Below are 17,606 nucleotides of genomic sequence, written 5' to 3' on the forward strand. Positions count from 1 at the left end.
ACACATCTACTTTTGTAACCACGAAATTAAGATGCACCACTACTACATTATCATTCTTGTCATCATTCTTTTATCTTTAAGAGGATATACTTATCTCAAATGTCTACCACTTTTCACACAAGACGGTTCTATTAAAGAGTGGTACAATTTCTTTGCGTGAATTTTAACATGAGGATTTTAAATCCACAACAAGGAGAGCCCATTCTTACCAAGATTTAATGAGGAATTAAATTACAAATGGCTTAGCAGGCTCAAATTTCTTGTCAGAATTTATGAATGGGATGTGTACATGCATGCGAAAGTCTCTGAGATGCACTCCAGGATTATTGGAATGAATCTACACCTTACACGTCTGCAAATTTAGTCACCAAAGATGGCACCCAATTCAAATAAATAATTTTTCTATACGTAACTCTCTCACCTGCCAAACTTCAATTCTGTTGACAAATAACCAGAGTGGTTAGCTTAATTAATTAGATGGTTATCAAAAGTCTGTCCTCTCTAGAAGCTATAGAACAAGAATTTTTTATCCCTGCTCTGTCCAATGAACACCCAACTCCCAAGTCCTAACTTTCCTAGAATTCCTCTATCTGTAGGACTTACTTTGTCTAAGGAGCTCTCTGGTAGATTTGAGAATGGTATAGATTAGGGTTTGTTCAGTAACAGCAACACTATATAAATTGTAAAAGAGTTTATGGTATAGAACAGGCATGTTCAGAGTTATTATATTGCATGAGATTCTCATTGATGAATTGTGGGAGATTATCAGTGGAGGATGAAGCAGAAGAAGTAATCTCCAAGAAGAAAAAGAAGCCACATCGTGGTATAGGTTGGGGTTTGTTCAGTAACAGCAACACTGTATAATTGGTAAAAGAGTTTATGGTATAGAACAGGCATATTCAGAGTTATTATACTGCATGAAGTTGTCATTGATGCGTTGTGGGAGATTATCAGTGGAGGGGGAAGCAGAAGAAGTAATCTCCAAGAAGAAAAAGAAGCCACATCATGGGAAAAAAATGTCTTCTTCTAATCCATATTCTACAATTGGCCTCGATAAATTTGCCAGTTTGAATGCAGAGCTCTCTGCAAAAAGAGAGTATGTTGCTAGGAAGACAGGCACCCCAGAGGCCATGGTGAGGTTTGTGTATACCAGTAAAGGATGGGCACCTGTGGTAGTGAAAAACGGGCATGGTGGTAAAGATGAGGAGGTTTTGCTCCTGCCACCTAATTCAAGGGGAAAAGACAGTGTGAGGGCTGATGAAGGGTGTGATAATGGTGATATTGCATCTTCTAGTAGCCAAATGACTGTAGCTGGGAACTTGCCATGGTGGTCTGAGTATCTGGCAACGACTGCATTTGGGGTGCTGACTGTGAGTGCCATTATGGTTAGAAAGTTTGCTGTGCCTGCAGTTGCCATGGCTGTTGTTATGGTGGTGGGTTCTCTGCAGAGGAGGTGGATGGGTGGTGTCATGTGCACAAGGAGCTTCATAGACACAGCAGTCTCATACTTCTCAGAGCTTTTCATCCACTGGAACAGAAGCTTACAGGTGAGAAAAACGGGGCCTCCAAAGGAGAGACTTCAAGTAGAGGCAGAGCAACATGTGGCATCTCCAGAGCATAACATCATTACTGAAAGGTCTCAAGGAGGGCCTCTGTTTTCCTTCAGTGCACCCTCTAGCCCTACTGTGAGAGATCCTACTATGTTTTTTGCACCCAAAAGCAGCAGCAGGAGCCAGGACTTCAGTACCCAATTGGAGGCTAGGAAGAAGAAGATAGAGAATAGGCAGTTGGGAAGGGTTGTGTCCATGGATGGTCAGTCAAGGAACCAGGACTTCAATACCCAATTGGAGGCTAAGAAGAAGAAGACAGAGAATAGGCAGTTGAGAAGGGCTGTGTCCATGGACGGTCAGCCTAGGAAGCCCATCAAATCACAGCAGTCAGAGAGTTCTTTCTGGGCAAGGGAAGGGGAAATTGATGCCACCTTGGGTGCCACTCTGATGCTTATTCTTCTCTTCTTCTTGGTTTTCTATGGCAGGCTCTATGCCATTTGCTTCACATCTGCTTACTTGTATGTACTTTCCAAGCTCAGAATTGAATTGAGCATAAGAAGAGGGCTATCGATTCAGAGATCTGATAATTGATCTTCAATCTAGAGAGTACAAGAAGAGAGTCATCATCGATGGATTGCTTGCAAGAAATCATGGCAGTGTTATGTGGCATCAAGTGTATTTATGCATAACATGTGATTGTGTGGTGAATTTTTTTGATATAACAGAGTATGGTCATGTGGGTTTGTATGTATCATGTGCTTGCAGTAAATGCAGATTGGTGGTGCATTTAATACAAAATGCCCTACTTTTCCAAAGAGCTGGTGTTTTCAGTGAATGGTGTCTCCCTCTGAGTTTTCCACCTCATTGACATCTCTATCATGGCAGGAAAACGTCATAAATTTAGGTGTATGAATGAACAATCTATTCAGAGAGAAAATAGTCATTTGTTATAATCTGCAAATATTTAGTATTTGTTTGTTATAATCTGCTGAGAAAGATCTCGGCCATTTTTAGGATAAATGATGTATATGGGTTCTATTGTATACATCACTTTGGTTGGTCAGAGTGCCATCTGAATCATCTGAAACTATATGAGAGGAAGATTGCAATTCTTTTCATCTCATCTTTCAAGCATGTATAGTATATATTTAATCATAATTCATAGTGAAATTCAAACAAGTTACATAAAATTCTAATTTTTAGGTGAAAGAGTTTTACCCATCTATAGAATAAAAACAATCCCAACTTGTTGAACCATGTCAGACTAAGTTAAAGTGAAATATTTGTATATATATTTTGTAACATTGGAATGTTTTTTTATATGCAAATTCTTCTACTGTCATCATAGGTTAGAAAAATGAAGTTATAAATATTATTAATTTATTCAGTGATGGTTCAATAAAGCTTAATAAAACATTTTGAACTAAGTGATATGGTGGATTTAGAGACTTTAGATCACACAAAATTTTAATTAAGATTAATGAATTTTTCTTTTTGATGAATAGTTACTATTAATAAAGAAATATAGTACACATATCCACAAAAAAATAGTGGAGAGACACAAGGTCACCTCTCATAGTCACATGGGTAGAGTTGGGTAATCAAGAAACTTAACTAAATAGAATAACACTAAGAGATATGGTAGATTTAGAGACTCTAGATCACACAAAAGGGCATTTTTAATCGTTTTCCATATTATATTTCATGCATGTATTTTATATATTTAATCATAATTCGCACCAAAAATCAAACAAATTATTTAACATTCTAAATTTTAGGTGATAAGAGTTTTACTTGTCTATTCCACTTCTATTTGAGAAATATTGTGATATATGAAAAAAAAACAATTGCAACTTGTTAAACTTTGTCAAATTAAGTCAAAGCAAAATATTTGTATAGATAGTTTGTAATGGTGGAATATTTTTTTCTCGACAAATGCCTCCTAGTGTTATATGCTAATTAAAAAAAGATAATATTATTAACTTATTGAGTGGTTCAAAAAAGGCTAACAAAAAAAAATTGAAATAAGAGATATGGTGGATTTAGAGACTTTAGATCCAACAAAGGGCCTTTTATTGGAAAATATAGAGAGGAGTACATTATTTTTTCACCTTCGTCTTTTACATAAAGAGAATCATTAAAGTGTAAATTTTATTAGTTGTTAATTTTGGGGGTATTTTTGATCTATTATTTAAACATATAATTTTTTTGTGTATCTATTTATTTCAGTCTTGAACTCAACATTTTGATATATAAAATTATTCATCTCATAATACTTTCCACTCGATTCCTACAAACTCGTCTTTTTTAAAAATAGATCACGGGCATAGTATTATCCCTTATAATGGTGAAATGAAATAAACACGTTATAAATATTTGATAATAATAAGCCACTTCGAGGGGCCAAAACTCCAAGAATATTCAACAAAAATATAATTTACAATATGATACCAATTAACCACTACTTTCTATGTATAACATACTAGTCTCATGGATGCCATCTAGGCCAACTTGCCTACCTTTATAAGACTATATTTATGATCAACTAACTCAATTAAGTGTTATGCTAGCCATGAGCCAACAAATAATATTTCTAGATTCATGTTAAATGGTTAAGGGTATAGAATGCTCAACTCTTCCCACAAGCATTTTCATCAATGTTGATCAAGTGTGGATGCTTATATAAAAAAATATTTATCTTTTGACATGACATCATTGATAGACAAAATATTCATTTAATGATGTATTTAGTAATTTTGCTAGTCCTGAGCTTCTTTGTGCATGTTTGGACAATTAACTTAGGGTGCAAAATGGGGTCTTCCTTTTTTTATCCAGCTTTAGTAGCATTGCCTATGTTGAAATCATGTTTTGACCAAATTATCACTTTATTTTGTCATATGCCTTTTTCTTGTTGTCCTTGAAACTAGAGAGTACCTTTTGCTAGTGTTGGATGCATCATTTCACTTCTATAAAATTTTGGTGTAAATTTTAAAAATATGTGAAGCATGTAATATGGTATCTTAACACTAATTAAATGACATAATCATAATTCTTTTGGGAAGCAATATTTTGGCCTATTTCTCAAAATAGCTTATAAATTTAACAATCTAAGAATCTTGGATTGTTGTATTTCTAGTGACAATAATTGAATTAAGCACCTATTTATCTCTTTGTTGTACATATTTTATATATGGTGCAAATTTACCATCTATGGGTACTTTGCATGTAATATTCTTTAAATATTTTTAACCTTTGTGTTGAAATGCATGAACAACTCCTAAAAGTTCATCTCAATTGTTCCTAAGGTATACAACCATTAGACTCCCAAAATAATTTCTACTCTACCTATTGGGATATCAAACATGAGATAATATAGCATGTAGTTGCTTGTGGTGAGTTTAGTACTATGACATTTTCCTAAACAATTGAATATACCTCCATCATTCATAACCTAAAATTATGGGGTTTCATGGATAAAATAGCTCAATTGTGTCACTAACTTATTGATGGTGAAGTCATGAGTACTCCTTGGGTTACTTAATATTATAAAAAAAAATTGTCTAAGGAAACCAAATTCCTTGATCATTTGTGGGTGCCAATACTTGATAGTGCATAACAAGAGATGATTGGACATATTTTTGAGTCTTGCATAGCCATTACTACCTCTTCTTCATCACTAGTTCCCTCACTATAGAAAAATTTCTTCTCAGTATATTTATGTCCTCTACTAGAAAAATTTCTTCTCAGTATATTTATGTCCTCTACTATCTTTTCCATCATAGTTGAAATGCAACCCTTTGGTCCATTTTTCTTCAATTTATTGAGGAGTCAATCTTGGAGGTTGAAGGGATGACAATGTAGGAGTCTTCCCATCTCTATTTCTGGTGAATTCATCTCTTTTATCCTAACTAAAAACATCTCCTCTATATTGTGTGCCATGATGAATTACTTATATTAAACATGTACACCTCATGTTGATGCGATCCTTAAGCCAACCAAGAAGCGTTTTGTTCATATTTTTATTTGTGGTTGTTTCCACTAGTAATGATAGATTCAAACTATTAAATATAGTCCTTAACACATCATATTTGACATAGTTTAGATAATTGGATGAGGTAATAATTTTTTATGCTCTCGCAATTACACTTCTTTAGTAAAAACTCACCAAGTGGCATTGAGAACCTTATTCTTCTTCTAAGCACCACAATTGCACATATCAATGAATTACTTTGGTTCTACATATAAGAAAACCTTTACTATTGTTTTTGCACTTAGAATTCGATGTACATTAAAATATTTCATATATCACATTTTTCCAAGTCCATCATCTCCTACTACATAGCCTCTATCCTATAGTCATGTTCCTTTAAATAAAGGGCTTCCTTCACAAATGTAGGTTCATTATTAATATATAATAAAAAATAGGACACTAAAACCTAGTGGATTATGCTTATCAACTAGTTTATAATGCCTTGTGGAACTTCTCTAAGTTCACTATTAAGAGACTTGTTATTCTTCACACGATCTCTTTATATTTGAACCCTTTCTTTCATACATCCTCCTATCCAATTTATTATTCTTCCACTTACATATTTTCCTACTTCTCTATTCTAGTTTCAAAATGCACAATATTTTCTTTTTATTATGGCTATGTAATATTAGAAATAGCTTCAAGATTCCTAAAAATCACATCTCTAGAATAAGCCATTTTTTGGGGGTTAGAGGATTCTAAAGCTTAGATCCATTAAAAATTTTTTATAACTAATAAAAATATTTATTAGCCTTAAAATTTATCTTAGAACCTTTTTTAGACACATGAAGAAAAGCCTTACAATAAATTTTTTTTGTGTGGAATATGTATATTTTTACATATTCATATACATATCCACACTTGATAGGGCATATCTATTAATCAAATAATATAGGGTTAAATCTTTAACCTAGAAACACTATTCATTTTCACAATTACTCTGCGTGGTGTAGCTCTATCTATTAAATTCATATCATCTTTTTTGTAGTGCCCTCAAAACACTTGCATGTAATCTCTAGATAAATATTCCCGTGATATCTTTTTTTTATTATTCATTTAAATTTAATAATATCATTGAAATCCTTAAATGTGCTAGAGGAATTAGAATTATGTCTCAAAAAATAGATTTAAGTATGATGTTTGATAGTGAGATTTACCAATTGAAACATCCACAAGATCAAAAACATCTATATAAATAATCTATAGTTCATACCATTGCATGCATTGGGCTAGCTATATCCTAGCATAAAAACCATCATACATATCTACAAAATTATCATTTGACTTAGGCCAGAGTTTTAATAATAACAATACCTATATGTAAAGGAATACTATTGGTTCGCAATCATACATAGAAAATAATTATAGAATAGTGTCAACATACTTAACAAAACTAAGCAAAAGACTTATGTGAGCTCATTCCCTATTGTTTTTCATTCTCAAAATAAATTTTTGTGCCCCTATATTTCATGTTTGATGCGTAAAATGTTGAGTTTTAATACCCTTAATCATACCCTTGTTGTTACTACTAAATAAAATGTTATCAACACATTGAAGACAATGAAAATCAAGGGCAAAGACAAAGATCAAATGTAATGGAAATAACAATTACCTTTCTTTCCAAGTCCACTTAGATTGATCTTGAAGATGAATGCACCTAATATTGAGAGTTCTCACAGGAGCTCTCATAACTTGTCTATATATTCTTTAGGTGATGTTCATGAATGGTGAAAAAATGCAGTTTCTTGGAGATCTATCAACATTTTCTCATTCAATGTTATCATTTCTATTAAGCATTTCTTCATGTTGTAATAGTAGACCCTCCAAAGCATTGAATTTCAAGGTTTCCAATTTTCTACTCAATGTGAGTGTAGTCTTTAAATTCTCAAATAGATTTGAAAAACTATTAAGAGTTATGGAGATGATATCTTTATGATCAACAAAAGTCTCATTTGCATTAATGAGACTGTTTTAAATACCCTTGAGATTTGAGAGGTGTCTAGTTATCGAACAACCCATTCTTAAATTGTTTAATTGAGTTTGAAATATGCATGCTCTTACAACATTCTTACACTCAAAGATTATGATGATTGCAACCTAAGCTTCCATTGGTGTGCTTCCACTCCACATATTTTTTTATCAATCTACATAAAATAGACAATTTTATAAAGGCCAATGCTTGACACAGTCTCTTGTCAAATTCTTCTCATAGATAAACTTCTATGGGATATCTTATTATAGTTCCATTACTGATGGAGGTGAAGTTTGACACAAGATTTTTTTTTGTTATCTAATGATGTCATTATCCATGATTGCCAACACCAATATACTTAATAAAGATGACACCTAATATATTATTTGTGATTAGGTGAAACTTTTTTTTTTAAAACCAACCTATTTTTAAAAAATAAAATTTGAAAAATATTAACCCACCCAAAATTATTCTCAATTCTATATTATACTAAGATAATTATTTAATCATAATATTTGTCCAATTTTCTCTTTAGTTTATTAATAGCAAAGCTTTATATTTCAATCAATGACTTACACTCATAAATTTATTTCCTTCAATTAAAGTTTATACTAGTGCTGTTCATTTTAATGCAAAATCTATTGTAAAAAAACAAAAAACTCACAACCTTTTAATTTAAACAATGATCTGTACAACTAGTTAAATGTTGTAATACCAATTACTTAAACTTGAGAGCATTGAATAGATTTTCTCTATGCCTAATTTATGAATGTCAAAGATCCTTTACATAAACAAAAGATATAAAGAAACATATCTCCATATTACAACTATATCCTTATGTTTCAGACATATATTTAAAAAATATGATTGAATCAGATTTATATTAAAAAAAGGGTTGTTAATGAGCCTAAAAGGGTTCATCCTTTGAAAGAAGAAATTAGAAATTTATCCCGGAAGCCACTAGATCAGAATTGGATTAAGGTGAATTTCGATGGTGTCGCGAAAGGGAATCTAGCCCTATAGATGTTGGTTGTGTGGTGAGTAATCACCAAGGTCAAATTATTGCTAGGTGTAGCCAGCGATTAGGATGAGAAACCAATAATGAAGAAGAGGTAAATGTTGTATTCTTGACAGTTCAAACGTTGAGAAAGTTGAGAGTGACGAATCTCCACCTTGAGGGAGACTCACAAATTATAATGAACACTATATTAAAAGGAAGAAAGAGATGATAATTAGAAAATTGATAAAGACATTCAAATTGTCAAACAACTATTTTCTACGTTCTAAAGATTCAAATTGTCGCATGTGCTAAGAGAAGGAAACCGAGAAGCCAACATGGCTTTCAACCTACAAATAGGTGAAATCAAATGGTTCGACTGGTTACTTGATGCTTAGATTGTAGGGGGTTTATGTAAATTATGGGGGGCATATAATAATAGGGATGGTGAATCAGCAAGGCGGATAGAGGATTAGATGCTCCAAGCTTGACAAATCAAATGAGTATGGTGGTGTTCAATAGACCCCCAAATTGTGCGAATCTCAGAAGGGAAGAGTGGAGTATCAGAGAAGAGTTAGTGAAATGGGGGGCTCACATAGAGATTATGCAACCAGAGGATGAGGTGTCTTACGTGGGCATCCAGTGGGTTCGGCGAAGGCAAAGAAGGCTCGGCTTCTGCAGGGTGGCGAGTCCTCAAGTCGTAGGGAACTCTTAGGAAACACAAATGACATGCAAGCCCAGATTGAGATGAAAGCTGCTCGGGAGGCAAGTTAGATTGATAGATTCCATAGCATAGATGTAGTTTCAAAGTGTTTTGTTTTAGGGGTTGAGCCCCATTTTGTATTATGGCAAGTAGATTTGGGTGGTTGAACTTATGTGATAGATTGTTTTTACAGATGGACCATTTTGGGAGGTAGCGTCTAGATACTGTTTCATGATATTTCTACAAACTATTTATGTTTTATTTGAATTTAATATAATGCTCCATTAATCGATAAAAATAATTATATTAATTTAATTAAAAAAATCTTAAATTCATTTTTAATTTATATTATTAAATAATAAAAATTATTAAAATGGATTCCTTCTAAACTCAAATAATTGATGTAAAGGATGACATAAATTCATTTATTATTCAACCATGGTCCCTCCTCCACCACATATCCTAGTCACTCAAATAAAGAATATTCTTGCATTCAAAGAGAAGCTTCTCTTCATATCTGTGCTTATTTTCTCTTTGCTAAAAATCAATAATTATTTTTAAATAATTGGAGTCCAAAGTCTAGACCTTCCTCCACCACATATCCTAGTCACTCAAATAAAGAATATTCTTGCATTCAAAGAGAAGCTTCTCTTCATATCTGTGCTTATTTTCTCTTTGCTAAAAATCAATTATTATTTTTAAATAATTGGAGTCCAAAGTCTAGACCTTCTAGAAGGTCTAGAAAAAGAAATTTCCTTATCTCGTCTTCATCTATTGCATTGAAAATAGAATTATGTAGAATTGTGGACAATTTTGTTATGCAATCTATAATATATCTTAAATGATGTATGTGACATAATGTTCATAAATGAGTCGGATCTAAATTTAATGGTCAGATAGCTATTTAGGCATTTTAATTGTAAAATACAATCAAAATTTTAGGAGTTATTGTTAGAATTTTTTATAATATTGCTTTAATATATATTTAGTTTATTTATAATTTGATTTATTACAAAATATTTTAATATTTGAAAGGTGAGTTTGAATAAATAGTCATTGTGAAAATGTGTTTGATAGATTGGGGTGACCCTCAAATTTAAGCTCTTTTGTTAGTGAGTGAGTACATTACATAGTATAGATTATTAGTTCTTCCCTACCATAAAGGTATTTATGATATTTATGTTGGAAACAAGGTAACAAACTGAGAGGAGGGGGCGAATCAGATTGCTCACAAACTCAACACAATTCAAACTCAAATTCAGATCTGATAATTAGCAATGAAAGCACAAATCAACACCACATCAATAACACACATAACACCAAGATTTTTGATGTGGAAAACCTGGTTAAGGGAAAAACCATGGTGGGAACCTACCCACAATGAGATAATACCCTATTAGCAGTAAGTGTAAATATTACAATGGGGAACGCACATGCATTCAGGCACACTGCCTAGATCTCACTGCTCAAATCACAAAAGAAGAAGGGATACAACCCTAAGGAAGGCTCACTACCTTACAAAAACATTCGGATTACATCTAGAGGATCATGAACTAATGAAATAACATCTTCTCATGCCTGGTTACAATTATGGTTAAGCACATATACTCAAACTCTTCTCTTCACACTTCTTTGCACTTCTCCTCTACTATTAAAAGATCAAATCGATGTTCGCACATGCAGATACATCTCTCACATGAATATTACATATATTTATACAAATCATCAACCTATATTTCAAGGTCTGCTCAACCCTCAATACACATTACAAAACAATAACCTCACACGCTACAACAATACATGTGAACCAAAACAATGTTGGATGAGACATAGTCTGGACCTAAACCAATACAACAACCAAGAAACATATCCAAGAATTACGCTTCCAACATCTTCGACATGCTACAATCATCATGAATGTCGCATAACATGAAGAACACCACTAGATCAAGAAAATGATCAATAACGCACACAACGATTAATGTGAACCATCAACACGGATAGGACCCGATCTAGAAACATCCACAAGCAACGAGAATCACCACAACAACAACCACATGTTCAACACCACTTACTAGTGTTGGCATTATGGATGAATTGATTATGTGTTGCATTGATGTTTTGTCACTGATGTCAACACTAGCTGTTATGGTTGGTTACCGACAGACATGTTTTGGTTACAAACAAAAGATCTAGTGTTATTGACAGAAGGGACTATCTGTTGGACACTTCCGGCATGTTTGGATCAATGGAGTATGTTTGATTTTATGTGTTACATGTTCCTGGAGTATTTTTTGGTCAGTTGGTATTGAATTGGTGATCGATGCTATCATACACTATTGTAAACCCTTACCGACATGGGTTTAAGGTTTTACCGACAGAGCTTTTATTGAGAATCTTGGACAAGATGCATAAGTGGTGTTGGTATGGCTTCTAGATGGATTTCAAGATGTTGAAGATGTTCTTTGATCATGCCTCAACTGATTGAAGACATCGCTTTGGCGTGGTGGACCCAGATTAGGTCTGATACCTATCTAGGTTATGGACCGATATCATGTTAACGTGTTCTCTACATGTTGCCGGGATGATTTATGGATTGGTTATTGTTGTTTTGGTCTCAAGCCGACATGGCATATCATTGTAATATGGATGTATGTAATGATCTTATTGTAATATCTTTTAGGTGGCCGACCTAATTGGTTTAGGCCTTAGGGTTGGTATAAATTGATGTAAGATCTCATTGTAGATTATGGTATGGGAATGGAAATGTAATATCATATGCGAAGGAGTTTTGGTCGATCATTGAGGATCAAATTGGGTTTAAAGCAGAGGTCAAAGGCCTCTGGTATTGAACTTAACTAGGACTGTAATCAGGCATGGTAGATGCTATCTCTGGCAGTTCATTCTTCTGGATTGTTGCCCAATTATCTCGAGGTGGTTATAACCTCTCTATAGTCAGTGAGACTCTTTTGTAATGAGTAGTACTCTCTAGGCAGTGTGCCTTCCTGCATGTGTAGGCCCCTCATTGTATCACATACTTTCTGTAGAAGTATCATCTGACTGTGGGTAGGCTTCCCACCGTGGTTTTTCCCTTTCCGAGTTTTCCACGTACAAATCATGGTGCTATGTGGTATGGTTGCATTGTGTTGATAATCTGTTTTATTGTTAAGTTGTATTGTTTACCGGTATCTGTTTCTACCAGTATCTGTTTCTGCTATTCCAGTACTTAATGTTTATATGCCCCGATTAAAGGTTATTAAATTGTTTGAGTGATATAATCTGTTAACAACCGATTCAACCCCCCCCCCCCCCCCCTTCTCAGTTGTTCACCGGTTATCCTAACAATTGGTATCAAATCTTTGGTCCTCTTTTGCAGAAGTTTAACCACTTGAGGAAGATCCTATGGCAACTAACACTTCAAATCCACTAACAACTATTTTTAGAAGAGAAATCCCTAAGATTGATGGAACAAATTGTGGGATATGGAAAATCCAAATGGAGACTCATCTTAGATGTCTTGGAAAGCATATTTGGGAGATCACTGAGAAAGGATACACACCTTATGATTCGGAATCTGGCAATCCTACTCCTATAGACTTGGACAAAAATATTGAAAATGATTGCAAAGCTAGAGAAGCCCTCCTGTGTGCGCTTACTGATCGACAAATCATGGGATTGACTGATAAATCATCGGAAAAGGTTATGTGGGATAAATTGAAAAATCTGAATGAAGGTGATCCTACTGTCAAAATTGCTAAACATGATGGTTACCGGGTAAGGTATGAAAACTTGAAGATGGATGACAATGAAAGAATTGCTACATTTATGGAAAGAGTAAATGAGATTGTCATGGGAATTCAATGTTGTGGAGCATCTTTGAGTGAAGATGAGATAGTTTCCAAAGTCTTGAGAGCCCTTCCACTGGCTTACAAGATGAAGGCAACTGCAATTAATGAATTGAGAACAATCGCAAACACTTCAGTTAACAGAGACATTCTGATTGGGAAATTATTTGCTTTTGAGCTTGAAGAATTTAGACCTTCTGGAGCTGCAAAGTCTGAACCTGCTTTTCATGCATCATCATCATCTACCGACAAGAATGATTGAAATCCCTATATGCAAAAGAATTGGAAGATATGAGGAAAGATGATGAATAATTTGAGCAAATTGAAGCCCTATTTGCTAGAAGAGTACCTAAAGGACCATCATGAAGTAAGCATGAAGGGAAAACACCTTTTAAATGTTTTACATGCAATAAGATTGGTCATTTTGCATCTAGATGTCCTGAAAGGAATGCAATATTTGAAGAGAGAGTTAAGAAATCATTTAAGCCTAATCAGAACAAATATAGATTCATGAGAAACAAACAATGCTACATAGAGGATGAGGAAGGAGTAAGTGATGACTCTGAGGATGAACCGACAACAGACTTTTCTAGTGGATCCCAGTAATGGAAAGGAATGGGTGTTCTATGCTTTAAAGGAAGATGAACCAAAACTGGCTATCAAGAGTGAAGAAAAGGCCCTAGCAGCAAAAGTTGAAGATAAAGATGAATGGGTAATTGATAGTGGATGCTCGCATCATATGACTGGAGATAAAAGGAAATTTCTATCCCTGCAAGAATACAATGGCAGTCAAGTCAAATTTGGAGATGACAAAGCATGTATGATCAAAAGTAGAGGTACTATTTCTCTGGATGGTAAGCATAATACTGATAATGTCTATTATGTAGAAGGTTAAAGAATAACCTTTTGAGTGTTGGTCAATTGGTGGACAAGGGATTCCAACTCTAATTCAAAGATATAAATTGGAAAATCATTAACAAAACTGGTTTGGAGATTGCAACCGGTATTCAGACTGGAGGTAATATCTTTCACTTGAACACTGGTAATAAGACATGTTTGATTGCTCATATTGATGAGAGTTGGCTATGGCATAAGAGGTTGTGTCATGTTAATTTTGATTGTATTGTTAAGATTAGGCAGTTAGAGATATACCTAAGATTATGAAGCCTCATAATCTGGTATGTAAGGAATGTCAATTGGGAAAGCAAGTTAGAACTTCTTTTAAGAGCATACATGATAAATCTAATGATTTGTTTGATTTGATTCATACTGACTTGTGTGGTCCAGCAAGGACTAGAAGCTTTCAAGGTGATAGGTGTAATACCCTAAAAATGGTCATCTAAACCATGGGCCCCTAATCTCGACAACATCACCAAGGTCCTAACCAAAGGAAATTAAATAAATCTTGAGCACACAATTAATTCCTAAAATCATCAAATGTCACATGGCAAATTAATCAATCAATATTAATTAAATATTTATTTAATTAATTAATCATTCCAAGTAAATAATTTTAAACAATTATCTTATTTATTTTAATTAAATATCCTAGCATATTTAATTAAATAAATCAATTTGTCATTAAATCATCAAAAAGAGGAATTAATTTAATTAAATAAATCAATTTACCATCAAATCTTCAAAAAAGGAAACAAATCAAGAAAGAGGAATTGAAAATTATGAGCACAAATCTTCAAAAATGAAAATAAATCAAAAAATGAATTAATTGACAAAAAAGAATTAAAAATTTGAGAAAAGAAATCAATTGGAGATAATCTTGAAAAAAACAAATTAAAAATTGATAGATAATCTCAAAGAAAGCAATTAAAACAATTAAATATTAAAATTGAATGAAATAGATAATAAATCAGTTTTTTCTTGATTTAATCTTAATTTTAGTTCAATTTCCTTTAAAACCAAGAAAAGCATCCAATCACATCAATTCACCTGGATTGTGCTTCCTCTTGGAAAATCTTGACCGCTCATCATCAGTTGATCTTAGCCGTTGGTTTCTTTCTGAATTTTCTATAAATTTAGGCTCATCTCTCATTCAAAGAGAGGCTGGAGAATATATTGTTATTATACTGTTTTTGCTCTAGGATTTCATTGAGATATTGCATATTAATTGTTTCATATTGATTAAATCATTTAGTTTAATATTGCAAAAATATTGTTAGATCAATATTGCATCCATCTAGCATTCATCATCTTCATATAGATAAAATCCTTCGTCTTGATGTTGTCTAGTCACTGGTATTGCTAAATAATCTGAGAGCAATCTTATACTCTCATCTTTTAGAAGGCAATGGGTCGATTTGTTATGGTTTATTATTCATTGATTATAGTTGATTAACCATGCCTGTAATGACTTGATTGAAGTGTTGTGTCTTGAAGATACAGATACAGGTCCACTTTTCACACACACATTTCTGGACTGATGACTAGTTCTCTTGCTCTAGCTTCTAGTTCTTCTTGTGTGATTTCGTACTTGATTTGTCCTGTCTCATTAGGAGAATTGGTAGGTGAAGGACTTGCTTATGTCCTTTCTTTCTTCAGTTGTCGGTCATAGTCTTCTTGTCGTTTTAATTTGATTTCTTCTATTTCCTTTTGCATTCTTAGGCGTATCAGCTCTTATGCGTCATCTGCGGTATCCCTGAGTTCTTCAAGTGTTTCTGTAGTAGATGTATCTAAGATGTGATCTGGACCCCATTCATACTCATTTGAATCAGTTTCTGAGTCATCTACTTGTTTTCTGCCAGTATATGTGATCGGAATGTTCAGTGGTGCAAACAATTCTCTGATTCTGTATATTTCATCTCTCATATCCTCTGGAGCATCTACTTCATGTGGTATCATAGCTGATACAACTAGAACTTGATTACCATCTGTTTCCTTTCCCTGGGTGGGTAATTCTTTTTGTTCACCATCACATTCCTCCTGAGTTTGTTGAGTATTAATTTCTTGTGTTGTTAGAGGTAGTACCTTTTTCTTCCACTTACGTTGATGGCAAGGTGTGTGCTTCTGATATGATGACTTTCTTGGATCATATTTTTCTTTGTTTTGACATGTCGATTAGATGGGACATGTTGATCCTTGAATACACATGGATTGCAGATACAGATATAGGTTCATCGAACGGATTTGCCAAAATATTTTGGGTTTGAAAGTTATGATTTACAGAGTGCAAGACTGTCATTTTACTCATTTTTCTGTGACAGTCAAAAATGGTCTTGGTTCAGAGAGTATAACTTTTTATTGAACCGTTGGATCTAACCCAAAGTTTAATATGTTTTGTAAAACCAAGTTTTCCACATTTCCACTAAAGCGATTTTCCAAATTATCTCTGGTTCAAAAGTTATAAATGACAAAGACGCTTGTCAAAGAATCTATCAATCAAACATATGCTTGCCAAAGAATCAAGAAGAAAATGACTACTGACATATTGGTTTTGCAGGTTGCCTAAGGAGAATTGACTAAACATTGTGTATTCATTTAGTATTTTCTTAGGCACTTAAATTGCTATCTAGTTAAAGAACAAATCTGTCTTTCATGTTTTCAGAAAAATTTAAGAGGTAGAAGAGTATGCTCTTGTCTTTTATAGATAATCAGAAATCTAGACCCTCGAAGCTTTTTTCTAAGTTTTGAGATTTGTGTACCTTTAGCGGGCCTGTCATAGTGGGAAAAAGTAATCACCCTGTGAGAACGACCCAAGTGAGTACAACTGGACCTGAGCATTCCAACTCACTATAATAAATAGGCCTCTGGTGATTAAAGTCTCAGAGGATGGGATTATTTGAGTTTTCTCTTTGAGATCTCTCATATCAAGAATTTTGTAGGGCCTCGCGGTCTCAATCACGTTTACGTGACTACAACTTGTTTTGGTACCTTGTTGGGCTATAGGCCTCAATCATGCTTGCGTGACTTCAAGGGGTAATTTCAAACAAAATTCCTGACTAAGAACTATAAGATAGAAGCTACCCGATTCACCTCCAAAAGGTTGATAATCTTTGTGCAAGAAAGATAGTAACTCTCCCAAGACACTTGCCATATCGTGCCCCCATTAGCATTTGGAGTCGGCTAATATAGCGTTGAGAATCCATTGCATGAGACTCAATGACCGTATTCTGATTAGCTATTGGGTGTGTACCTAAGTCAGCAAGCAAAGGTTTTCTTCTCTAAGCCAACTTCCATAGGGTTAGAGTGTTGTGATTGAATTATTATATATCTTGCGTGTTTTCTATGTTTTCATCCCTAAAACTAAAACTAGAATACCAAAATTGGAGAAAACAACAAACAAAATCAATGATAAACTCTGTCTGTGTCCAAAACTAGTCTCTGTCAGTCATTGAAACATCAATCCTTATCAAAAACTAGCAGTCGTCAGTCATTGAAACTTTGTCTGTCAGAATTTCGTCTCTGTCCAATCCTCTGTCATACGAATTCCTGATCTTATCAGTCAAAATTGTAAAAATTGTCTAAATAGTCTACAGTGAGCCTAAAATTGGTTAC

At 33.8% G+C, this 17,606-nt stretch overlaps 1 protein-coding gene across 1 annotated transcript; it reads left to right on the plus strand.

Moving 5' to 3' along the window:
* The first annotated feature begins 497 nt into the window (after positions 1 to 497).
* On the plus strand, positions 498 to 2,365 carry LOC131044754 (uncharacterized). Its single transcript, XM_057978176.2, has one exon. It carries the CDS (start codon positions 918 to 920, stop codon positions 2,139 to 2,141), a length of 1,224 nt encoding a protein of 407 aa, XP_057834159.2. The 5' UTR covers positions 498 to 917; the 3' UTR covers positions 2,142 to 2,365.
* Positions 2,366 to 17,606: the final 15,241 nt, after the last annotated feature.

Source organism: Cryptomeria japonica, chromosome 5, assembly GCF_030272615.1.
Source record: "Cryptomeria japonica chromosome 5, Sugi_1.0, whole genome shotgun sequence".
NCBI classification, from domain to species: domain Eukaryota; kingdom Viridiplantae; phylum Streptophyta; class Pinopsida; order Cupressales; family Cupressaceae; genus Cryptomeria; species Cryptomeria japonica.

Bases quoted from the DNA above. Each gene is read 5' to 3' on its own strand.
- LOC131044754 (XM_057978176.2), top strand. From the start codon at position 918: ATGAAGTTGTCATTGATGCGTTGTGGGAGATTATCAGTGGAGGGGGAA.